The sequence below is a fragment of the Piliocolobus tephrosceles genome, chromosome 11 (assembly GCF_002776525.5).
Source record: "Piliocolobus tephrosceles isolate RC106 chromosome 11, ASM277652v3, whole genome shotgun sequence".
Taxonomy (NCBI): Eukaryota; Metazoa; Chordata; class Mammalia; order Primates; family Cercopithecidae; genus Piliocolobus; species Piliocolobus tephrosceles.
This window is the reverse complement of record NC_045444.1, coordinates 99,387,264-99,414,778: the sequence shown is the minus strand read 5'-3', so window position 1 is coordinate 99,414,778 and position 27,515 is coordinate 99,387,264. Positions and strand designations below refer to the sequence as shown.

At 34.8% G+C, this 27,515-nt stretch overlaps 1 protein-coding gene across 14 annotated transcripts in view; it reads left to right on the top strand.

Moving 5' to 3' along the window:
- The window catches only part of IKZF2 (IKAROS family zinc finger 2), a 156,567-nt gene extending 132,148 nt beyond the window's left edge, over positions 1-24,419 (top strand). For all 14 annotated transcript variants that reach the window (XM_023220297.2, XM_023220267.2, XM_031936523.1 and 11 more), the window contains 3 exons: positions 1,796-1,933; positions 9,978-10,121; positions 16,017-24,419. In XM_023220297.2, the coding sequence (XP_023076065.1) occupies positions 1,796-1,933; positions 9,978-10,121; positions 16,017-16,741 (1,007 nt within the window). In that variant the 3' untranslated portion in view covers positions 16,742-24,419. The remainder of the gene's footprint in view (positions 1-1,795; positions 1,934-9,977; positions 10,122-16,016) is intronic.
- Positions 24,420-27,515: the final 3,096 nt, after the last annotated feature.

Genomic DNA, 27,515 nt, shown 5'->3' with positions numbered 1-27,515 from the left:
AATAAGGGGAAGAAAGTATTGGAGAATATGCTCATGGTACAACAGAGGCATCATAATGTGATGGGACTAATACCAGGGAAGACCAGAAAATGACTGAAGTAGTTTACAATGGGCTATTAGCTTCAGTGTAAGTGCTTAATAAGTATTAATCGGTTAATAAGCTTGTTCAGCATAAATTTGTTACTATTTCTAGATAAATATTACAGAACAACCCAAAATTGAGTAATGCGAATCGCAAACAGATACTTTTTCTTATGTTGTCCCATATCTTGGAACATAATTACATGTAAATTTATTTATATTATTTACACTAGATGATTTCAGCAAAACTTATTTTCTTGTATTTTTAATGCTGTCACATGGTGATATAAGTTCTGCACAGTATTCTCAGCTACTTCCCAGAAATCCATGGTTCCAAAAAATAGAAGCTAGTTTGCCAAGCATTTTTTAAAAACTGAATAATCACTCCATAAATAGCTTTTACGATAGTTTACAAACAATTATGATTATGAAATAACTGATCTTAATTTATGTGTACCTCAATTCCATTCTATTAAAATTTTGCCCCCCCAAAAAAAAGATCTGGTGTAGTTTTCTTTTTCATCAGTACTGTGAAACTTTTAGGCGGCCATGAATACCTTGCCTTGTTACAGTATTTCATTTCCTCTTGTGACCAATGTCATAGCATGGGTTTATAAGATGACGAGTTAGGGATGCTGTCAATGAAAAAGAGTTGTCTGTTATTCTCTGGGCAAAACTGAATAATTCCCATGAGAGTCAAATAGAGACATGGGCAGGGATCACAATGTGCTTTACTGCTGAGGGCTTTGGCACAGACCACCTGGGGTTTTATGTTGTTCTGTATTCATTAAAAACCAAGAGTCAAAGTGCTCTGTGATGTCCTTATGAAGAGTCATGCATTAAAACATGCTTCTTTCTGTAGAGATTATATTTTTCTTCTTACTTTGTTTTTTAGTTTTTTTTTTTTTTTACTGAACATCTTAGTATTTTAACAGATATATTGAGATAATGACACTGAGATAATGGCTCCCTAGCTATTAGGGAATAATTCATTTCCTGAATGTGAGATGTTTTGGAAACTATTACTCTCATTTCATAACTACATATTGTGTAATAATCCTGACTCAAAGCACCTAGTAGGTTAATTCTTGGTATTATAAAAGCTGATGAGGGAGAATATACTTATCTGCCACAAAATTTTGCATGTGTGAATAGTTGTTACCAAAGTGAAAAGAAAGGAAACTACTTTCATCTGTACTTTTTCTCACCACTTGAGTTCTTTTTAATCTTCTTGGTACCCAAGAATAATCTGTTTATTAAACGGTGACATTTCAAGTTGTTGCATTTTAAGTTTTCTTCTGTAAAATTCTCTGCCCTTACCCGAAAAGAAAGAAAGAAAAAAAAAACTTGTGATGTATCTAGGATACTCCTGATTTGTCTTTTAATGAGTCAAAGCTGAGAGTCAATGTATTAAGAGTCAGATAATTTGAAGATTGATCATCAGGCCCCCAAGATCTAGAATACAGTCAGAGCAAGAATTTGATTCAGTATTTCCCCTGTTGCCAGAGGTACGATCCGCCTGTCTTCTTGTTATCTTTTAGTCTTGGTAGAAATGTATTATCTTTTCTTGCCAAAATGGGAATGTAAAGGAGGAAAAGATTTAAGTCTGAAAATTATATGAGTGCTTCCCCCTAGACTATCAAAAGTTAGCTATTGATTTTGCTTTGAATGTGGATGGGACTGACAGCACACTGACCTTGAGTTCTCTTCACAGTGGGTAAACCTCACAAGTGCAACTACTGTGGACGAAGCTACAAGCAGCGCAGTTCACTGGAGGAGCACAAGGAACGCTGCCACAACTATCTCCAGAATGTCAGCATGGAGGCTGCTGGGCAGGTCATGAGTCACCATGGTGGGTAGAAATTGGATTCATCATTTTTATTTCCCCCTACTGCTTTTGTAGTTCAATATGAAGATAAAATCTTACGCTGTTTAAAACTATTTTAGATCACTTTAACTTAAATGAGTTGAGCTTTGGGGTACATTGCAAATAATCTATATTGAAATTTTGCAATATTCCCAAATTATTTCTGATAACATTTGACTTAGCATAATAATGGCAACCAACCTTTAATATACCAAAGGCAGGTGCTGATTACTCTTCTTTTCCATTTAGCTAACCAGATAGTTACAGCTGGTTCCACGTTAGTTTGTAGGTTGCCTAAAAGAATGCATTGATTATTTGAATATTTTCATCTCTGTTAGTTAAGTGATCAGTCATATAATTTGAAATTTCTCCAATCGGCCCTTTAATTTTTCTGAGAAATTGCTGATTTTGGTTTCTACAATGTGCAAAACAATCTAGACTAAAATTAGACACCATCTCTCTCCATAAAAAACATTCTCCAAGCAAAACATCCTCATCTCTAACTACACTGTGGCAGGTAGGAAGGCAATCCCTAAGGTTTATCAATGAATAATTCTCTGTTCCTGAAAAGTTAATTTTAATAATCAGCCTTATATAGGAAAATAATGAATTTCAATTCTTAAGATTTGTAGTGTCTGTCTTGTCTTACTAATTAGATTTGTATAGTGATAAGTTTTATTTATACAAAGACAAAAATCTCAACTTATTAGTACATGTATACATCTTATTTATTTTTTTAAATTATTTTTTATTTTATTATTCTTTTTTTTTGAGATGGACTCTCACTTTGCCACCCAGGCTGGAGGGCAGTGGCGCGATCTCAGCTCATCGCAACATCTGCCTCCCGAGTTCAAGCGATTCCCCTGCCTCAGCCTGCTGAGTAGCTGGGATTACAGGCATGCGCCACCAGGCCTGGCTAATTTTTGTATTTTTAGTAGAGATGGGGTTTCGCCATGTTGGCCAGGCTGGTCTCAAACGCCTGACCTCAGGTGAGCTACCCGCCTTGACTTTCCAAAGTGCTGGGATTACAGGTGTAAACCACTGTACCTGGCTACTTGTATATCTTTTATTTTAAAAAGGTTTGCCCAGTATTAAATGGTATAGTTGGGGATTGCACAGTCACTTTTAAAATATAAATATCTATGTATTGGCTTAGACATAGCCAGGTCAAGGATTATTTCTGGGGTTTTCTGTTTGTTTTATAGAGTATATACTGTGGAACTGTGTTTGTTGGACAGCTAGTGATTATGTGTTGTTGAATTGGGAATTTTTTTAATGTAACATTTTTCTTGTTATCCTGAGCAACTGAAGTGTTTCCTTCTGGTTTCTATAATCTAAAGAATCTAATTCTATTGATTGTTGTGATCAAGTCCATTTATTTTTATATTATCATCATTAACATTTTTTACAAACCTATCTGTGTATCAAGTCTTGGTAAATTTGATATTTCAAGCTTGCATTACCTGGGCTGATGACGATAGCATAGGATCTAGAACATAGAGATTACAAAATGGTGTGTGTCGGAGTCTGCCAAACCTGCTCTGGCTACATGGTGTCTGGGTGTGTCACTCACAGGCTGGGTTTGAGGATTAAATGTGATGGGATATGTAATAAATGCCCAACAAATGGTTTACTTTACCGCTAACATTTGAGAACATTAAATAACTCAGTAACAGTAAATGTGCTATTCCCTATAAATTTGTTATTTACCAGCAATAACTTAAGCATTAGAGGTTTCATTTGCTGACCAAACACATTGTTACTATTTAAATTGCTGGATTTAAGGGTAAGTTGAGTCAGGAAGCTGATGGAAGCTTAGGGGAATACCAAATCTTCCCCAAAACACCTTATAGCATTGCTACTAGTTTTTCTATATGATGTTCTCCCATTACAGTTCTGACATTTGATGGGGTTATGCATTTCCAACTTTATTTATTATTTTTGCATTCCTAGTTATTTATGGAATTCTGTATTGCATGCATACTCCTAAAAGACTATATGGTAATAGGGAGGTAAAATGTAAATAAATTATTATAATCAACATTTAATTATCTGTTGGCAGATTGAACTTTTAGAGAATCGAATGCTAACGAAAAATTTAAACAAGTGCATTTTGGGAGAAGCAAAGACATGTCTTCTAAACGAGTTTAGTTTAACAGTCTTAACCCCTGTTCCCCAGATTGCTTAGCCCTCCACAGGCATAGGCCCCTTACAGGTGATGCGAAGGCTGGAACCAAGTGGAGGAAAGTGGGAAAGAGGCAGGGGCACTGGGTAGGTAGAGCAGAGGGTAAAACCAAAGAGGAGAAGGGGTTGAGGGTAGCTTCTGATATCATTTATAGAACCAAATATTCTTAAATATTGGATATCGTTTTAACCACATAATTTTATATTCATGCCATTTCATACCGTACTTTTTCTGGGTTTGTTGTAACAATTATTTGAGATTATCCTTAATATTCTCTTCCTTTTATTAACATGCTTAATGGGAAATTGGCCATATGAGGTAGGAGTTGATAAATACTGTAAGAGAAACACATGGTTCTGTAAAATGCTGCTAGAGTTCATCATTAACATATGTCTCATATAAATAGCTTGGCATATGTCTCTTTTTAAACAGAACCATGATGAAACTTATATTTATCCCCTTCTCTTGCTGTATCTTATTTATTTGTTTTCCTTTTTTGTGGTAGATATGAGAGTTGCCATCATTTTGGTTGCCATTAGCTCCATGAAGTGATTTAACTATTACTCGTTTTTAAAAAATATCTGACATAGTTATATTTCCTAGTCTGTCTTTTCCAAAACATGTTTTTCCCTATGCTGTTCTTCTAGTATGGAATTTTTTAAAGAAAAAGAGGCATTTTTCACTTTACTCAGAAAACATTTATCAAGAGCTTACTATGTGCCAAGTTATATGGAACATTCTGGGGTATAAAAATAAATGGACACAGTTTTTTAATACACTTACTTTATAGTCTGGTAGGAAATACATACTTTAAGAAAATAAAATACAATGGAGCAAAAGTTCTAATAAAGATGCATACACAGTTCTGTGGGAACATAGATGTAGAATTAACCTAACTCTGGAACAAAGTCAAGAGAGGCTTCTTACATGCAGGAATGTTCAGTCCAAACATGAGAGATGAGTAAAAATTGCATAAATCAGGCAGGATACAGAGAATGTATATTCAGGGAGAAGAAGAGGCTTGGAGATATAAAAGATAATTAACAGCTTCCCTGATGTTGAGTGTAACTGCAGTTTAAGGAGTGTTAGGAAATGAAGCTTCTGAATTAGTAGGTTATGATGCAAAGACGGAGTCTTCTCTGCTAATCTAGTGTTTGAATTTCATTGTGTAACTGATGGGGGGCCACTAGGGTAACCAAATTTGTTATTAATGAAGTAATCAAATAAAGAAAAATTTCTCCAATGAGGATACATCATAAATGCCTACCTCGGGCAGGGGGTAGGGTGTGAGGAGAGATTGGAAATGAGAATGCCAAGGAAAAGATGAAAAGGCAACAGCAAGAGAAGAGAACAAGGTGAAATATTGAAGACATATTTAGGAGGTAGAATAAAATGTTCTTAGAAAAGTTGATTGAGTTTGAGGAAAAAGGAGAAATATCATGACTCACAGTTTTGGAAATAATGATAACAATTGAGTTTTATGAAAGATAATTTATATAATTAAAGTATTTAATTGGGTTTGATGAGCTTATTTATTTAATTGGGATTTAGGGCAGATTATTTATCTTATTTAATTAGGTTTTATGGCAGATTATCTTGTTCAATATTATCTTTATGTTGCTTTTTCAAGTCTATTCAGCTTGAAGAAAAAACTTTAAAATCAAACTATGTTATTACCTGTTTTACCCCAACCTAAAGATGAGAATGAAAGTGCAAAGCAGAAGGATAGCCAGCTTAAAATCTATATATATTATTAGGTTTATGCTTTGAATTGTTGGGGAAAGGGAGATTCTTTTTCACTAAGTATAGAGGCATTATTGGGCACCCCCAAACTTTGGAGTAAGCTTTTTTGACTTATTTCCATTGGGTGACATCATTCAGTGAACATCCATTGAATATTATATCTCTCTTGTATCATAAAAGGTATTAGAGACACAAATACAACAGAATGCAACCCCTGAGGTTATTTGCCAGCTATTGGAAGATAGACCAGTAAAACAACAATTATAGTACTGTGTGATAAGCATTATGGAGACAGAGGGGACATACCTAAATCAGCAGGACATCCAAGAGGAATTTCCCACGAAATTTATGTTTGAGCTTAGTTTTGAAAAGCACAAATGTGAACTAATAAATGGAGAAGGGTGTTTCCTGAAGAAAGAACAACATGTGTGAACAGCTACCAATGTAGCATCTAAAACACTTGGGGTACCTCCATGTGTGTTTGTAAAAAGATGTGGTAGGGAGGAGGAGAGGCAGAAGTCTGGGTGAAAGGAAGAAATCTAGGATTTTCCACAGGTGACCAGCATGTCTGATGGGGTAAATAGTAGTGTCATTCACTGATACGGTAATTAGGAAAATAGAAGAAAGAAAGATAAATGGAGATTTTACTTCTTTTACTATATTCTCTTATGTCCCTATGAAATAGCCAAGTAAAACTGTCTAGGAAGAAGTTAAATATATAGATCTCAAACTCCTGAGAGGGGTCTGAGTAGTAAACAAAGATGCAGGATCCATCATAATTTATGTAGTGGCCCAACATAGTAGTTTTTAATAAGGCAGTACGGATAAGTACAGAGTGAGACATCAAGAAGGCCAAGAACACACTAGCAGGAAAAAAATTTCATGAAGATGAGTAAGAGCAGAGTAGGGACATGGAAAGAGTGATTTCACAGAAGCCAAAGCAAGTGTCAGCACTGCCAAATCCTGTCAAGAAAATAACTAAGATAACTGTAAAGTTTTTTTTTAGATCGGGTAACATGGAGAAAATTTGCAACAATATAGAAGACATCTGTTGTTTTTGCCTGCCTGACATCCCTTCCTCCTTCTCTTGATAACAAGAGTGCCCATTTACCTTTAGAGAACTTTCCTGTTGCATGTAGCTGTGGTGGGACCCTCAGTCCAGGTACTCTCCCCTCTCCTGCCCAGGGGCTAGACATGTGACCTCAGATGCTCTTCCTGGAATTTGAATTTGGGTGAACTGTTTGGTTTTTCAAAATGATACATTGGGAATACACTTACGGTTTTGCCGTTATGGTTATCAGTGTGATGAAACAGTGATCTAATGGAATTATGTTTTTATCTTGGTTATAACCTCAAATATAAGGTCAAAGAGGATGTTTGGTTATGAAGTTTGTTCAAACAGGGGAAGTTACCTTATTGGTATATTTTTAGCCCAGATTAATGTCTGTGTGATTAATGCATTATTGAGATATCTACGGAATTTGTTTTATGTTTCTAGCAACATATACACAGAAATATTTTGATGAGTTGCACCCAGATCCATGAAGCAAAAAAAGTCAGATTGGTTACATAATTAAGGAAAAATGTATCAGGTCTTTACTCAATGGCAGACCTTACAAATATGTCTGACTTGTTTATAAAAAGTCAATGCCCAAAATACCTCTACAAAGAATAATATAGCATAATGGTTGAGCCAGGCTCTGGAGCCAGACTCCTAGTAGTAATAACATTCTCTACTAACCAGATGTAAACCCTGAGGAAATTACTTAACATCTCTGGGTCTTTGTGTTCTCATCTGTACGGTGAAAATGGTATTACACCTATTTCATGGAGTTTCTGGATGAATTAAATTAATTATTAAATGCAAAGCCTTAAAACAGCACACAGCATATAGTATACGTCAGTTATTATTATTGCCGATGTAGAAACAAGATCGATTTTTGACATGAAAAGGGCTATTGTAAAGTAGAAATTAGATTAGAACTCTGTCAAAGTCATCATTTTCAGTTCACATGAGCTTCATTGAACTGGGGACAAATCATCTGAATTGAGGTGGATGTGGCGTGGGACAGTTCCCACACCCGGGTTTCATTTTGAGTGTTAAATGCGTTCAAATATGAAAATTCAGGGTGAAACTTAGCGCAAAACTGCCAGGTTTTGGACTACTCATTTCAGAACAAATTAGCATATTCAATTTCGGGGGCAAACCCGTTAACCAGTTTTGCTAGTTTTTTAGCAAAATTTACAGCAACATTTTTTTTCTTTCCAAATTCTTTCATTTTGGATCTTAGTCTCTGACATATTTTCATCTTTGGTCCATACTTGGACTGCTTTTTAGTTTTATAGTTACTTCTAATAATGTAGTAAGTGTTTGAAAATCTACCATCCAAACAAAAAGTTAAGATTTTGACCATAATTTGTATCTCATTACCTGGTTCTCCACCACACCACCACCACTGTGCCATCCTTCTGACTCCCCTTATGTGAATTGTGTGGTCATCCTTGAATGTTTTTGAAATTCTTTGCTTTTTTGTTGACTCTGGCTTTTGTGTAACTTTTTTAGTTGTTACTAAAAGAGAATATAATGTTTTATACATAATATCTTGGGACACACTTTTTCAATGTGATAACATCATTAATTATATATTGTAGACAATGATGTGTCTCCTTGTTCCTCAGTCTCACCTTGGAAATTTTTTTCCAAATTAACATCCAATAATCGCACAATCCCTTGCTATTCATAGCCAGAGGACTTCTTATTAAATGTAGATTACAATTCAATTTTTATGACCCATCTATAGGTTAATCAAAACTTCGATGGAATGTTGATTTCTTTAAACATGTCCAAATCATGAAAACATTTTTTCACACACTGTTTCATTTTTTCAAAATTAGCAACCCATTGGTTATTAAATATGTCAGCTGAATTGTGCACTCAGTTTTCCTAACTTTCATCTCTTGCTTTCTCACTTATTTTTGTGTCTGCCAAGAGGATCCCCTTATAAATGAGAAGACATTTTTTGTACGCAGTGGGACTATCTTATACAAATGACAGGATCAGAGTAAATCATTTTTACAGTGCATACTGAACAAGTAAAATTATTCTAAGAAATGAAAGCTTTAGGTTTCCAAACAGTACTGGCACAAATGCAACTGGAGAAAGCAACAATAATCAACAAGTAATAAGTTATGTTCTTTCCTGAGAACGCTGTTTTTAATCAGCTGATTTGCCATGTCTGAGTTGTTACCCTATCTTTAATTAAACATCGTTGGGTGGTATTTCTACTCAAAAAACAACTGTTGTAAGTTCTTTGCACTATGAGTATCAGTGTCTAAGGGCTAACATATTAGCCTGTAGCAACTTAGACAAATGGGATGAATAGGGAACAGCATTGGAGAGTGTATGTCAAATGAATTAGGGCAGTAGTTTAGTGAGCCAATGTGCCAATTTGGAAATGGATTCTTCTTCCTGCTGAAGAGCTCTTTTTAAAATAAATTACAATCATAAAGCTGCCATAGTTTACTGTGCATAGACATGTTTAGAATTGGCTCTCCTTCATGAGGGCTGCTTGGTACAGGTATTTAAGCTACTGCCAATAAGGCTAACAGCCCATCAAATAGAAAATATGCTGCAGGAAAATACATGGGTTAAGAAAAACAGTTAAGTATCATGCTGTTATTTTGTATGTCTGTTTAAGCTTTTCTCTAAAACAAGTTGATGTGTTTTTAAATTGTTTTTAAAAAATAAACTCTAAAAGCCTTGAAAATAGTGCAGTCTTAAAAGTAGTATTGATTTTAGTCAATGCTAAAAACACTTTCAGGGGAATAAGATAAGAAACCACATGAACAAGTTTGCCACCAATAGTGGCAACAGTGTATGTCATGGATTTAAGAGAGACTCAAATAAAAATAAATCCTCTGGTGTATATGTGTGTGTGCAAATTTAAAGAGTATACTTTCACACTACAGGGTATTCTTTCTACTTGCTTCTATTCAAGCATACTAGCTTTTATAACACATATTGAGATGGCAAATCCAGCTTTGTATCAACCAAAATGTTGAAGAAATTATCAGATTGCGTTTTTCTATGGTTTTGTATAGTACCTCCTATGGAAGATTGTAAGGAACAAGAGCCTATTATGGACAACAATATTTCTCTGGTGCCTTTTGAGAGACCTGCTGTCATAGAGAAGCTCACGGGGAATATGGGAAAACGTAAAAGCTCCACTCCACAAAAGTTTGTGGGTAAGCATTACAAATGCTTTTGTTTCTTTGCAAGGCGATTTTAATAGGAAAAGGCAAATTCCCATGTATTAGAAATATATATGGTGTGTTTCAGTTCATGAAATAAATACCCATCTCTTTTCTCCAACTGAAATAAATACCCATCTCTTTTCTCCATTATTCTTTTCTACTCTCTGCCACTCTACGTGCACCACACTTACACCAACACACACAAACACACAAAGAGAAATAAAGACTGGTAGTGGTCACCACTCAAAATATGATGATATAGTGAAATCACATGTAAAATAGAAAATATTAATTTGTTTTAAAAATAATCATACAGAAGAGAATGGTCCAGCCTATTGGCCAGTTTTGTAGTCTGTTTTAAAATTTTCATTAGTGCCAGGCTTTTATCTGTGTGTGTGTGTGTGTGTGTTTTTTTAACCTGTCAGCATTTATGCCTAGTGTTCCATTATTGGAAAGCTAAGCATGTGGGAATTATTTGTATCCCACTGCTCAAGGTCATCACCAAGGTCTGATTGCAGAAATTAAAAAAAAAAAAAATTCAACCTCAGGCATAAATGGGTTAATTATTTTAGTATTTTATCTGGAACGAAGAGAATTTTTCTTTTTTTTTTTTTCCCAAAATTCTGCATTGGAAAAATAATGCAGCAACCTACATTCGAGATGTTTCATATTTGGATCTTTATTTTATATTTTGATCTTTGTTTTTTCATCCAGCCTATGATTTTGAACTGAAAAGATTAAATATCATATATTTAGACTTTCCCTTTTCATTTCCAAACCCTTAGATATTCTTTGATACGCCCAATGTTGGCATCATTCTGAATGCATGCTGTAAGTCATAGTGTGTCTCTGAGGATACAAAAAGCATGGACTTTTTAAAAGAAATATGAATAATAGAGATTCAATAAAAAGAATTGTTAAAGAATTGTTATTCATTGTATATATAGTATATCTATTCTTGCAGGCTTAATGTAGGATAAAAATATTCAAACAGATTCTCACATTCTAGTGTCAGCATTGTGGGACATCCTGATTAAATGGTGATTGAGAGAAAAATCTTTGCTTTGGTTATTTCAGGAAGGAGAGAATAACACAATTCCATTACTTCAATAAACACTTAAAGAAGGTTTCCTTTTAATCTGAAATTGAGGAACTAACACATCACCAAAATAGTACTCTAAGACTAGCTGGAGGGATTTATTGAGAACTCATTGAAAGATGGCCAAAGGGCGACTGTAAGGGCCATAGTTTATACTATGTCAGTTGAAACCCCTGAGTTATACACAAAGGACTGCCTCAGGCTTTAGGTAACTTTTCTTTCTGTTCTTGTGGGTAACTATGAAGAAAAAAGAAATAAACAGCCAGTTTACTTATTTTTAATACTGATTTTTTGATGGATATCATTAGATGTTTAAATCTAACTAGGCTCTGGTGTAGTTGGAAAAATATAAAATATATTATCATTCTTTCTGTCTTCTGAATTTATATAGTCTACTCTTTGTAACATTTTTGTCTTGTTTCCTGACTTAGAGATGTTACTCTCAATTTTATTTCACTGCATTCCTTAGAAAAGGGGACAGATTTTTAGAAAATTACATTATGATTCTAAAATATTTATATTATATTTCTTAATTAAGAATTTGAGAGTATATTTTTCTTTATTTGGATTCTATCCTAGTAATATATAACAAACAGTAGCCACAGTTATTACTTCTATTATTGTTCTTGAAACAAAAAATTTCATCATTCCACACTTACTATAAATTGCCTTCTCCATGTGCTTCAGTTAAATACTATTCTTTGACCTTATCAAATTCTCCAGACTAATGATCCCTGAACTTCCTGTGTATCAACTTGTCTCTCCCTCTCTTTTCTTATTCAGCTTAGATTCCATGGTTCATCACATCTACATCTCTCTTGCCAGTATTCTTGCCTTTCTTGCTTTGTTGGTTGATCTGTCATCCCCTTCTCCTGGTGAAACCCCACTCTCTTGTAAAGCTGACTGAGCATCAGCCTGCACATCTGGTACTTTTGGAGAAAATTCCACAGGCTGATGAGTTGGCATCAATATAGATAAATGAATAACTGATCCCAAATATCAGCTGGCCCATCCATCCTATGGAGCAGCACTCCTTTAACCCATCCCTGAACAATCATCTCTCCTACTCTCCACCATGACAGTGCCAACCTTCTCTACTGTCTGCAACATGCTGTCTCACTCCTTGGTGATCTTGTATCTATATTCACAGGGGATAAAATCACTGGAAATGATTTCAACATAATATTATCAATTCTATAGGATTGTATGCATCCATGTAAATACTTTTATCCTTTTTCCTTATTTCAATGAAAGAACTATCCCTCTTTCTAATTAAAGTTCATTCCTCCTCTTGTCACAGGAATTCTCCTATCCTGGCCCCCCAGATACCTCACACTATTATTTTTCCTCTTTCTCACTTACATTTTAACCACTCCCCTCTACTGGCCATTTCCTATCAGCATTTAATGCAATAAATTCTCATAATTTAAAAAAATCTTCCTTTAAGCCCTGTCTCCTTCCAGGTACACCTATAGTCTCCTTTACTTCAGAGATGAAATTGTTGAAAGAATCTCTATGCTTGTTGTATATGATTTTTTTCCTACTCATTTCCAAGTCCATGTAACCTGTTTTTATTTCCTACACTCCATTGAAATTATTCTCATTGAGGTCACAACTAGCTTCTGTAGTGCCAAATCCAGTAGACTCTTTTAAGACAGTGTCTTACACAGCTCCTAGAGAGTGTCTGCCACTATTGAATAGTCAATTCCTTTGGAAACACACTCTTTTCTTGTTTTTTATAACACTGTTCTCTCTCTCTGACTGTGATCAGTATTCCTTATAGACTTATCCTTAACAGCTGTGCAAGTTGGGCAAAGTCCAAATGGAGGCCCCAATTCATATGCCTAAATATTTTTATATTATTAATCTAACTGTAAAATTTATTTTCTACCCTTCCAACTTGACTAAGTTCAAATAAATATGCAATTCTCAGATTTCTTATAGCTCTACACTACACCTTGGCAGCACGAGAAGAACCACCCACTGGCTTACAGCTAGGCTGCTCTCTTAGACCCACTGCTATTTCTCTCCATTACCAAAGGGGGTCTCACACACACACACGTGTGTGGACACCCCAGTTTGTACATCCAGGTTCTTTCTACATTGTACATAAAGATCAGTGCCTTGGCCATCAGGCCTAGGTGTGTACTTACCAGTAGCACAGTTGGTATGAAGTATTATGGACCCTATGAAGAGGAATGTGTAGACCCTAGAAGCAGGCTCAGAACCATTTGGTCAAGGAATTCTGGGGTCTGAGTGAGCTTCAGATCAGCACATTCCCTTGGCCCTACAAGCTCTTCATTTCCTGAGAAGGGCCCAGGGCTCCCTAAACATGGGGCCCAGTGCAAACCCCACTTTCCCTGATCTATGAGTAGGCAGAAAAATCTTTGTGTTATTCCAGGTTCTATCTTTGATCCATCCTCTTCACACTCTACCTGGGTGATATCAGTTATTTCCTTGGCTTCAGAAGTTGCTTTCTGTCAACCAATGACTCATTTCTACATCTCCAGCCCAGGTCTGTCTTCTGAATTTGAGACTAAATCTTACTGGACATGACTATTACTCATAGTCTTCCCCAAACTGAATTCATCATCTTTTCTATCTCATTGTCATCCACTAAATTTCCTAGGCCAGAAACCTGGGCCAGAAACCTACAGCAACAATTTCCTAAACTCCTTTGCTAAATTAATACCTTCAGGGCACTTCCCTGTTTATCCCCTTCAATCTGTATTCCTTTAGGGAAATATTCAATTTTTTAGCATATTTAGCTTTATATTATCTAACTTGTCTTTCTCACTTGTTTCCACTCTCAGCCTTATTGAAGTATAAGTAATTCCTCATTTATAAGCCATGCCCTCTTGCCTCTGATCCTTTCTACCAGCTGCTCTGCCTCATGTTTCTTCACTTGGCTAATGTTTACAATCACATTCTTGTCCTTGATTCCATTTCCTTCAAGAAGTCTTTCTTTAGTCCTCTAGTATGTGCTAAATATTCCTCTTATTTGACCCCATCACACATATCACACTAGCTCATAAATGATCCTTAAATTGCTATTGTTCTTTCCAAACTGTAAACTCTTTGAGAATATAGATCAGGTTTGTCTAGCTTAACTTTGAAATGTTTGACATTGCATATATCTTAAATTGAATGCCATGAAATAATTTCTCCTCATTTTATCTTTCCATTTTTATTACTCTAATCCTTACACAGATCTCACTTAGGGGCCATTTCTTCAAATCTGAAATAATACTATCTACTTTAATGTGTTTTTCTAGAATGCAAACCTGTAGATCAACATTTTCCCATCAAAATTACAAGTTAAACATCCATCCACAACAACATATTAACCATTTATAGGAAACCCACATATGTTTTTAAGAAGCATTTATCTGTAAGATTTACCTATAAAAGTAACTGGTAAATAGAGACCACATTGTCTTATGGACAGAATTTTTAAAAGGCGAAATATTCTGTTCAAAACCAGCAATATATGGCTAAAAATCAAAATTGCTTTTCCTGTTGCAAGCACCAAAACTCTTTTATAAAAGTTATCAGTCAGACATTATGTTGATGTAAAATATTGGAGTAAAATTATATTTGTTAAGGTGTATATTTAAGGAAAAACTACAAACATACTTCAATCAAGAAAAGGTATGGGAAGATAGCAATGGGTGTACATACCAGCACCATCACATACACATGTCTAAATAAGAAAAGATGATATAAAAATGAATATCAATTTCAAGAAGCAAAACAATGAAACAAGATTTTCCAAGTTTACAAGCAAATACTTTTTGAAATAACTCCTAATTTTATTTTTAAATAACCCTAAATTTCATTCATTTTTATTGGGTGGTACAACTTTTAAAAGTATTTTAATAATGACTTTAAAAAAATCTCCAGAATGACATATATGGGTTATATATATTTTTTCTAAAATAGTGGCTGAATCAAACAACATAACCCTACACAACAGTGAGGTGCCATCAGTTATAACCAGATCACTCTCACTTTTATGATCTTTATAGCTTCGTCGCTAATGTTCAAAATATGCGAAATCAATCATAGTCTCTGACTTATTTTTACTGGGTATTTATTCTTCCTCCTATTCTCCTTGAGCTCTGTTCAAGTGAGAATTTTAAAAGAAAATGAAAATGTAATAGACTCAATCATCTCTTTCAGACTAAATGCGTTCTCCTGACGGCATCAGAACAAATGCAAAGGGCTTATGAAATTTTTATTGCTTTTATATTTTTTTCATGTCAAGAATATTTGTGACCGGATCCAGTGGCTCATGCTTGTAATCGTAACACTTTGGGAGGCCAAGGTGGGCAGATCACTTGAGGCCAGGAGTTCTAGACAAGCCTGGCTAACATGGCAAAACCCTATCTCTACTAAAAATACAAACATTAGCCAGGTATGGGGGTGCATGCCTGTAATTCCAGCTACTCGGGTGGCTGAGGCATGAGAATCCCTTGAACTGGGGAGGCGGAGGTTGCAGTGAGCAGAGATCACACCACTGCACTTTGGCATGGGCAACAGAGTGAGACTCTATCTCAAAAAAATAAAAAAATAAATAAATAAATAAATAAATAAATAAATAAATAAATAAATAAATGTGTGAGCATCAGCAGAATTGCTCAAATACTTGACTTATAGAATAATATATACCAAATTATGAAAAATGGAGGCAATCAGTCAACTTCATACCCTTTCATATTTTTAATCTGACACTAATTTTTTTTTTTTTTTTTTTTTTACTTCTTTCACCTCCCGTTCTCTTCCAGGGGAAAAGCTCATGCGATTCAGCTACCCAGATATTCACTTTGATATGAACTTAACATATGAGAAGGAGGCTGAGCTGATGCAGTCTCATATGATGGACCAAGCCATCAACAATGCAATCACCTACCTTGGAGCTGAGGCCCTTCACCCTCTGATGCAGCACCCGCCAAGCACAATCGCTGAAGTGGCCCCAGTTATAAGCTCAGCTTATTCTCAGGTCTATCATCCAAATAGGATAGAAAGACCCATTAGCAGGGAAACTGCTGACAGTCATGAAAACAACATGGATGGCCCCATCTCTCTCATCAGACCAAAGAGTCGACCCCAGGAAAGAGAGGCCTCTCCCAGCAATAGCTGCCTGGATTCCACTGACTCAGAAAGCAGCCATGATGACCACCAGTCCTACCAAGGAAACCCTGCCTTAAATCCCAAGAGGAAACAAAGCCCAGCTTACATGAAGGAGGATGTCAAAGCTTTGGATACTACCAAGGCTCCTAAGGGCTCTCTGAAGGACATCTACAAGGTCTTCAATGGAGAAGGAGAACAGATTAGGGCCTTCAAGTGTGAGCACTGCCGAGTCCTTTTCCTAGACCATGTCATGTACACCATTCACATGGGTTGCCATGGCTACCGGGACCCACTGGAATGCAACATCTGTGGCTACAGAAGCCAGGACCGTTATGAGTTTTCATCACACATTGTTCGAGGGGAGCACACATTCCACTAGGCCTTTTCATTCCAAAGGGGACCCCTATGAAGTAAAGAACTGCACATGAAGAAATACTGCACTTACAATCCCACCTTCCCTCAGATGTTGACATACCTTTTATTTTTTTTTAATATTATTACTGTCAATAATTCTTATTTTATGGACGCAGTGTCATTTGCTCTGCCTAATTACGATAAGGAAGAAACAGAAGAGAGAAGGGATGGAAATATTGTTTCTTTATCACTGGCTTGTTTATTTTGTGGGAATTTAAAAGCAGTCCATTTCTACTAAGGCAGATCATGCTTTGAAAAAATCACTTGATTCATAAAGATTTGTCACCTAAGAGATTCTGATTTGCCACTGATATTCAGGATTATGATGGAAGACAGGAAAGTTTAGAGTTTTCTGGGTAGGACTTTGGTGGTTTAAAATGATATAAGTAACTTTATTCTTGAAAGAAGAATGTGTTTCAAACTGTAAACCAATTTTTTGTTCTTCAGACATCATGGAACACAAAACACATTGTTATTTTCAGTGATAACTCCTAAGATGAGCTGAGTTGTTGTTGTGGGTTCTATGTTTACTTCCCCTATGGAATTTATAATTCAATATGTTTTACACTGTATCATATAGCAAAACTTTTCAACTACAGGTAGTTAAGGGCCACCTACAATACATCTGAGGTCCTGTGATCTTATTTTTCTAAACGTAAGCACTGTTTTTCCATAGTTTTGATGACTGGCATTTTATAGACACCCTGGCAGCCTTACTTTTAACACCTTTAATGAATAGTATTTTTATGTAGTTTTCAGAATAACATATGGTCTAAGAGTGGATAAAAGGCAGTCAGTAATTTCTGGGAGGGACTTCTACTTTCGTAAATTTGAGAGGTTTTCTTTTAAAGTTGTAATGTGATGGCAGCATAGTATATGTATTTGTTTCTAAAAGTATGCTTACGATTGTCACTTTATCAGCATTTGATCAGTGTTAACCAGTCAGCAGAAAAATATAATTATGCTAACAGTAGGGGGAGAAAACCCACTTAGAAATCCATTTTCTGGTATTTCTCTTTTCACTAGTTTTTTCACAAGATGTGACCTCCCAGTGTTCTGTCCATAGTTCATTCATCTTTTACTCTTCGAGTAGAAGGTCTTAAAAGTCTTGCTGTTGGCTATTTCTTTCAAAATCTCCTCAGAGCAATTGCTAATTTGACCTGAATCTGGTAACTTGAACCCTGCAAGGTTATAGAACTAGGGCTATTTATTTTAGTATTTCTTCAGTAGTATTTACTACTGTTGCTGCAAAGAAAAGGGAATTGGACTTCTTTGTAACCTGTACATTGGACAACAGATAAAAGAAACACAAAAATAAGAAAGTTTACTTTTACCCTTCTCGGAGTCTAGAATGTGACAGAACCCCCAAAGGAAGGTCCTGCACATTTTTCTGTTTCCAAAACATTTAACTCTGTAAGCCCTTGTTAGAAATGAATCTCAATCCCTTAGTATGGAATTCCCCTTACATGGCATAGGTTGCCATATTTAATGTGCAGATTTTAATTTCGTTTATGTGGGTGCTCTGTTTTTTCTTTGCAGTCCAACCACATTAGAGGGGAGGAACCGAGTGATATTGATTCAAGTCATTTTAGGGGGACATACTTGGAAGGCAGAACTTGCTGCTTCTGTTTAGGGAGGACAGGCCTGACTGTGACTGGATTATCTGATAACCATTTGTGAATACTGAAATTCTGTTAAGCAGTAACTGATAACTGCTCTAAAAGATCATTAAATAGGATGCTGAAATTATGCATCTTCATACAGTGTGGTATGAGAATTACCAAGTCAAGAGAATTGTGGACATAAGCAAGTTTGGCCCCAATACTGCTCTTAACTCATTTTCCAGCTTACCATTTGCTATTTAAATGGTAAGCACCAGCTAAGCACTTCTAAGCACTAACAAAGCTAGAACTAGGCAAAAATTGTTAGAACTCAGCCCTCTTCTACCAGTCCCTATCGTAATTTTAAATTGCCCCTTTAAATCTAAGGAAATGCACCAAAACAGAGATATATAGAATGTCAACCATTACATTTTTTTCTGCATGCCTTGGTACATTGTGAACATACAACCTATTCAAAGTTAAAGCATGTTTTTGAGACTCTCTCACCCTCCCACCACCAACCATTCCTGAATAATAATTGGAATGGCTTTTTTTTTCCTTTTGGATGAGGTAAATAATTTTAAGGTTCATAATTTTGTCTTTTACTGCAATTTAAGGAAACATTTGGATGTCAGTCAATATGTTTATAATTTTGACTGCGTGCAAATTTCTGCTGGCATTGTCTATGAATTTTCTTCCTGCTTATTTTTTTTTTTTCAGTATATGAACAATCATGTATCTACCTGCCCGGGGATGGAACTGAATTTAGGTGGACCCTAAACAGTTGTGTAGTTCCCTTATGAAGACAGTGCTAGGCACTTTCCTTTTCTGATTTCATCTTTTTGGGAATCTGTTTTATTGAAGGTAGTTAGTAGCTGAGAGTGCATTTGCTACAAGCATGTACATGTATTTTCCTAGCTTCGTGAGGAACAGAAAGAGGTGGATATGGCTCAGGGTGTGGCAGGCATAAATGAGGACAAGGTCAATTCAAATTTGTGGGTCAGAAAGAATTTGTGTGGACATAGTGTTTTTGGAGAAACTCTGGATGGTTATATTTGCGTGCCTTCACAAAAGGAAATACGCAAGGTTGTAGCATCTAAAAATAAATATAAGAGTCAGACACCAAATAAATCAAGTTTTATGTAACAGTTGTATGCCCAATTTATTTAGGTGAGATTTCACATTACAGAAAGTATTTGAGGAGCATGAAAATGGGTTATCTGCTGTATTTCCCAGTTTGGCAAAAGTTCAGAATTTCATCACATTGCTTTGCCCTAATTTTGCCCAGAATTTTATCTTAGCCTCTCTCTAATAGTGATGAATCATGCTTAAAAAGCCATTCTAATTGGACCTTTTTAAGACAGGGAAAGGGACCAGTAGGCAGATTGGAAGACATTTCAAGTCATTGAAATATTCCATTGAGATTTCCTAAAGGGACAAAATTGGGAAAATAAGAAACTATGACTTAGATTTGGCTACATAGTAGAAAGTATGTCCCCTACATACGTATGTATGAATCATAGGTTATATGTGTGTGTGTATTACACACACATTCTTTTAAAGAGAATTCATGGGAAAAAAAAGCAGTTGGAGTGATCAGACTTATTGCAAAAACACAGAGAATTTAAATGACAGTTAATACTAAGAAATTAGGTGGGTTTACTTTATCAGGTTGTAATAGGAATCACTAAAGAAGTTACTAGTGTGTCTTTAGGACCAGTGGCAACTCTTAAATAAAACTTTGGGTCCTTATGATCTACTTACAGAACAAAGTGAAACAAGCAATGATTAAACTGATTTGATGTAAATTCAAAGGTATTTAATGTAAAGTTTTTTGGAATAGGAAGAAAATACAGAAAATAAATATTATCAACAGTTACCTATTAGCAAATAGAGAAAGACAAGAATAGTTTAGTGAGTCTGGTATTTTGTTTTTATAGTTTTTATCTCGGTTGTACAACTCACAGAACCCTGCAGTCTTTGGTATTTTATAAAGGTTTAACAAAATTTACATCAAAGTAAGGCATTTAGATGAAAATTATGTTCTCACTATCTTCCAAATTTTATTTCATCCTATCTCCAAAATGATTTCTTAGGGTATAAAAAGAGCAGAAGGATCTGTAAAAATACAAACAAAAAACTGTGTGCCCCTAGTTTCAGGCAGAACTTAAACTGTCAGAGGTACTAGCTACATGATTTGTTTTTGAACTTTGGATTGTTCACGTCCAAAAATGGATAAATGACATTTGTGTTGATCATCAATTATATTTTATATATTATTTTAATAAATACTATCTGAATGAAGACCATTCTAAACCAGAAAATTCCCCAAATCCAAAAGAAAAAAAAAAAAAAAATGTGGGAGGGGGTGAAATTGAAGTTTGTATATATGAAAGTTATCTTGGAAATATTTTTAATTCTCCAGTTTCTGCAAAATAATTAAAATATACAGTAACTGGCCCCCTAAATCCTGAATTTAATGTATTGAATACTTATTTTCTTTATATTGGTGCCTTTTTAAAATGCATTGAGAGTGTTGGTTAGCTGTCGCAGCTCTACAATACTTTTAATATGCATTTTTAAAAATCACTTAAAATTGAGCACTGTATAATTCGTCTCTGTGTTTTTAGGGCAAATCTTTAGAGCAATTTCTAATAGAGAAATTTTCAGCTCAGCTGTTAAAAGGAAAAGGAAATTTTGAAACTAGACTTTAATACCTTTTTAGTTTCATAGTATTTCTGAATATGATTACAAGATTATGCAGGTAAAATATAGAGTGCAACTTTACCTGTGAATTGAATTATAATTTGTTTTTTGTTTTGTTTTTAAGGAAGAATAAGTCCTGTATCAAACAAGAATTTATTAGATAATTTTTTGGTTAATAGAATACAGTGTTGATTTGGATTTTCATCTCCAGACTAGTATTGTTCTAGTCTTGGAATCTGTATTTTCTAATCTGTTAGAAAATAGAGATTGAAAATTGATGGAATAATGTGAAAAAGCAGGTAATTAATTCTCCTTGAACAAAGCAAAACTGAACAGTCATATCACATTGCTATTTTCCAAAGCATAATTTCAAATGGTTTCATACCATGGTTGTGTATTACTTGCAAAGGGCGTGTTAGGATATGACAGCTTTTTAAAAAAATGAGCTGCTGGTTATACAAAACAGATGGCATATGACCAAGAAGCTGTGATATGCTAGTGTTTCTTTTTATCATAGTGTATTACTAGGCCAAATAATTACACCTTGAATATTTTTACATTTATTGCAGAAACCTTAAACTTTGGAATTTCCATAAAGTTTTTATGTAATATTCTATTTCTAGCTTTTTAGTTTTATCTTGCTGTACTGTAAGTTTGAGGATATTTTTCACATGCACTCTTAGGAATAAGTTCTTAATTCTGTTTATGGGGCTTTCCTCCCATAATACTGCATTTGTATATTTTCTGTATAAATGTGTTGTGTATTAACCTTTATCCCATACAGAGAGTGGTACAAGAATGACTAGTTTTCTAAGATGTCCTTTTTATTGTGAATACAATATAAAATCTAGAGGCCCTCTGCTAAGCCACATAAAGTACAGCATATAACTTCGTATAGGTACAAATAAGCAAGTTTGCAGTGAATTGGGCCTTCAAATTACCTCAAATGACACACAGTAAGAAAAGCTTCTTGAGCAGGTGGAGGTCACTGAATCCCCTACTATGCACTTACCAAGATTTTACTTACTTTAATTTACTGGAAATGGATTTTTTTAAAAAAAATGAGTACACTGTAACAAGGGAAGGGATCTGGGTTTTGTTGTTGTTGTTTTATTCTTGTTTTTTAACGTAGCTCAAATTCTGAAACTGTGATTTAAAATTTTTTGACAGTGAAGCATTCTGATTTTAAACATAACTCCCTCCCTTTCTGTGTAACAAAGGTCTCTCTTTTCTCTCTTAAATTTTGTTACATCTCCCCCAGCCTCTTTCTTTGTCCATCTCCCTTCTGTCGTTGTCTATGGATGTCTTTACCTGTCTGTTCTCCTAAAAGTTTGAAGATTAGGTCAACTCTTATTTCTAGTTCATTGGTAATTTAATCTTAATTTTTTTGTTAGTGATTTTTGTTGGTTGTATAATCTGCTGACGTATTTTTATACTCAAGTGTAGTTTTCTATTAAAAAGAAAAGTGGTTGGATTAAAAATAGTAAGCTATATAACCCTCATGTTACTTTCACTTTCAAATATTGGGTACCTAAAACATGACTTCAGAGATTATGTAATCCTATTATAGTGTGTTTGCTTTCCTTTATTGTTGGATTTTACATTCTGATTTGGCTTTCCTCCAAAAAATGTATATCATGAAAGACTAGACAGTTATTTGCAAGTGTTTAGAAAGGTGTTAAAAATGTAAAGCAAAGAGTCTTAACTTTCTCCTAATTGGGAGAAAAATGCTTTAACATTACTATAATAATATTCCAGGTTTGGAGGGGGTCTCCAGGCCCCATATTTGCTGTTAATGGTTGGACCTTTTAGACCATGTGTTATTTGCAATCCCAGAATGATTGCTTCTGCTATTAGTTAAAAAGATACTATTCTTTTCTTTCTGTACAAGTGCAATACTCCCCTTGAAGTCTTAAAAACTATGGTGATTTTTTTTTTTTTTTCTTTTCTGACCTATTCTTCCTTTAGCTAATGGCAAAAAGAAACTCATAAAAGTCATAGTATGTTAAAGGACACAACAAGCAAAGAGAAAAACACTCCACAATCAAAAGATTACAGAATGTGGAAACCACTAGTCTGATCTCATGGTATCTTTATTTAGGCTAAATTTCCATGGAAATTAGTAATCTTTTGCTTGAAAAATGTGTCCTAAAGTTGAACTTTTTACAGATTGAACCTTCTTAGACCCTCGCCCAATGCTCTAAATTAAGAACCTAATACTTAATATTTTTATTTCACTTCTCTCCTTTTAGAAATAAACTTTTAAACAAAAGCAAAGCACTTAGCTGAATTTTAAACACTTACATATCACCTATTGGAGAAAAATTTTTAAAAAATATTTGGAGCAGTCCTGTTTTCATACAAATTTAAGTAAGAAGTATTTTTCTTATACGTATTTATATGTAGTGTGCTAATTTTCTTTTTTTATACCTGTGTCCCTGTAGTAAAACTGCTGTAATATAAATACATGTTTTTTTAAAAGATAACATTTCTTTGGCATTTCTTTTAAAGGCAGTTACTGCATTTCTGCATTTGTACAGTATGTGTCTTGGCTGTTTTAGATATTTTTTCTTTAACAATACCAAAGGTAATTAGACTATTTTAAAGACTAATTGCTTGACAGTTTCTAGGATATTTTGTGTTTTAGAAACAAAAAAAAAAAAAAAAAAAAAATAGGTCAAACCAGTAAACCTCATTTTTTTTCAAACTAATAATTTGGGGAAATAAAAACTATTGTTTAAAAAAGAAATATATATATATATATATATAAATATATATGTAAAGTTAAAATTCCAGACCTTGTACGTCAGGTTTGCTAAGTGTAATGTAGTTTTTTTAAGGCTCAAATACCATACCTCAGAAAATGAGGTTTACTATGGAAATACTGAAACAGTCTTTGCAGCTGTGACAAGTCACTCTACTACATACTGATTTGGAGACCTCCGCTAAACAGTTTTATCACTGCAGACTAAAATGTGGGACTTGTATTTTCTTTGTTTTTAATGCACACACATACATGTTCTGTGCATGTATGTGGTTACTGTGTATATGTGTATGAGTGTTGTATATGCATGTGTGAGTGTGTGTCTGTATGTGTGTACAACTAAAGAAGCTGCAGAAACTTTGTAATACTTTGTGAAAAGGATTATATTATAAAGGTTTGTACTGTCTGAGTGCACAGCTACTGGAATAAATTTAGGGAATCTCAGGAACAAGCATATAATTTGTCCAAGATTTATTTCTTCTCAGAAGTGTAAGTGCAGTTTTTAATTCTGTATATTATTTAATATTTTACCAATAAAATAAACTTCTGACATAAAAAGTTTGCTATAAAAACTTTCTGGTGAAAATTCTGTACGCAAACATGTCTTCCAAATACAGAAGACTAAACTGTTGACTATACCAGGCTTAAATTACCATTCCCATTGTGCATTTGTCACACTTCCGGTTCCAGAGGTTTGGATACATGTGATATCCACAATCTACATCTCAATCATTAGTCATCTCCATGACTGCTATGTAGTCCACCAGAGCAGAGAACAAAGTATTACATGATTTTTAAGAATGACATCTCTGCTCTTTAGACAGCTTTCATACGTGTCTTATTTCACTTATAAAACAAATAGAGGAGTGTACATCAGAGCCTATCCCCTTTGTATAGAAGAAAATAGACCTGAGGAAAGAAAATTGTGACTTACTCCAAAGCACATAGTAGTGCACTGAAATTACACAAGAGGTCTGAGTGCTCTGATATGGTCAATAACACTACTAGAATAACACTACTGCTATAGAAACCAGCATTTCTTAGAAGTCAGACAAAGATAAAATTAAGAAGTCATAGCAATTATTCAGTCACACTAGCAAAAACTGTTGCCAGTTCTGCTTCCTGATGTACATTCACTACGTGAGTCACACATATCTCTTTGTTTCTTAGATTTTACAAATGTAATTTATCTTTTGCCGTGAGAAGTTTGTTCCGTTATAAACATCTTCATAACCAGAAATGCAAAAGGGCATCTATGACTGCAAATTCATTTTATTGAGTGTTAGCTATCCACTATCTTTCAGGCCAATTTGAACTCCACCATCACATTTGAGATAGCTGTTAGAGTTTTTCCTCATTGATACATATTTATAGACTTTCATGGATACTTACCACATTCCCCAATAATTTCACTTCCACGTGTCACACAGAATTAAAAATACCACAAATTCAAATAAAAATTTCCTGCCTTGACTGTATCGTAATTCAAAATACTAAGCTAATTTGGGCAGGGGAAGATGTAAAGAAGTGAAATAGCAAAGCAAAAAGAAGAAAAACTTACCAAATCATCCTCCAGTATCAAGTTTATAAAGGATTCCTTCAAGATCAGCAAGGAATATCAAATTCCCCTGGTGTATTATATCAACAGGAGCCAAATGAAAAGGATTTCTTGAAAAATGTGCCATATGCTCTTGACTTTTCAAGTGCAATATGGTCAGAGAAATTATAAATAATTTAAATCTTGATATGATTGTAAGACTTTTTATCAGCATGCTCAAGCCAGAAGACTGTTCTTGGGGTGTGAACCACATGGTGAAAGGATTTCATCTAGCATTTTAGCAACCCTCCCTCCTGCTATTAGGGGGTTCCAAATGGACCCGTTAAACGTCCAGGAAAATCCCCTTTTTTGTTAATACCCTTACTGAAATTTCCCAGTGTGTTTATTTAACTTCTCACTAGAGGTTCCAATGAAGGTAACAATTGGTGAATTTGAATTTTCCTACCTTTCTCCTGTTTGGCACTATACCCAAGGGAGAGATTTCAATAAAATAGCCTAACTGGCCAATGGGCGAAATCAACAAAGAAGACAAAGTTATTTGGACTTCCATTATCCCATATAAAAATGGGTAAAACCTGGGGGAGATCCTGGAAAATAAAGATGTGTTCAGTCTGAGAAATATTAATGTGTTAGCCTTTTCCTTCTTGCTCTTATTGCTGCTTTATAATCCTAAACTGTCTTCAATCAGACCAAGTGCTTCTAACTTGAAATTTGTCAGGCAAAGGACAAATCCCTCAAAGCAGTACAAACGGATACTGCCCATATTGGTGTTGAGTTGTTTGTTCTAGAAATCCTTAGAAGAGCTGCATGAACCTGATCATCAAACCAAATGGAATGTCTGTGAAGAAGCAAGAGGCAGAACCAAAGGTAAAAGGGAAGTAACCTAAGAGTATTTGTGTTGGATTTCATTGGGCCTTTGGTAAGTCTGTGGTGAAAGAGGGAGGAGTCACTGTGTTGTCATTTCACCTCACCAGATGGAGCTGGGATCAGAATCAGCTATCTCCACTGGGAATACTTAGTGGAAACCCTTTGATGGGGAAGTAGGAGAATTTAGCTAAGAGGGAATGGCAACAGAGTTCATATTGTATCAATGCCCTAGGCCCACTTATTGGTTCTGGTTTTGTGGACATAAAACTTAAAAGACTTTGATCAATATCTATCTGTTCTCCTTGACCCTGTCACAATTCTAATTACTCTAAATAAAACACAATATTTTTCAATGTGAGAAATTTAAAGCAACTACAATATGTGAGTTTTAACCATACCCCTTTTTACAAGTACTTTGCAAATGAGCACGATTGTTCCTGACTTTATCTAATTCACTCTCAAAATGCTTATGGAAAGTGTAGGGTATCTGATACTTTATCTTCATTTTGTTGGCAAGGAAACAGATTCAGGTTGATGGTGATTTTGTTCACAAGCACCCCAATCAGTGAAAATGCTAAAACTAGACTCTAATTCCACATATACTTAATTTAGTGTTTTAATTTCTAAACCTGTTTATCCACCATTTGATTAATAAACCTAATTAATAAGAGAATCAGCAGGCATACTTTAGTGTTTTGTTTTTCTAATTTTTAAATAGAATTATCCTAAATGAACTCACTGGCACCGTCATGAGGACTGAGAAATACAGTTAGTAGCAAGGCAAAAATCATTTGAAATTAAAATATTGTTGCAGACATTTTTTAAATGAATAAATTATCCTAGCTTGGTCTTCTAAAGACCCCTTTGTGACCCAATTTAAATAAATGTGGGCTTTTGATTACTTACTAAATTTCCTTCAGAGTTGATGGAATTCTTTGCCGTTTTCTAAATCACTATATCTCATCCCCATACTCATTTTCCTTAGTTCTTTCATTGCACAATGTACTTTCCAATATTTATACTTTGTTTTTTGCCTTCTCTTCATTTGAAAACCTTCACCTGATTTATCATAAAATCTATGAATTTATCAGTACTGGAAGTTTATCAGTACTGTCAGTGATATCCCAGTGTTTTCAGTGATATCATTGTCATTATGTCTGCCAAATTCAATGAGCAGCCTGGAGATGGTGCTTATTCTTCTTAGGTGCTAAAACCTATCTACTAAGTTATCTCTTTACTGTTA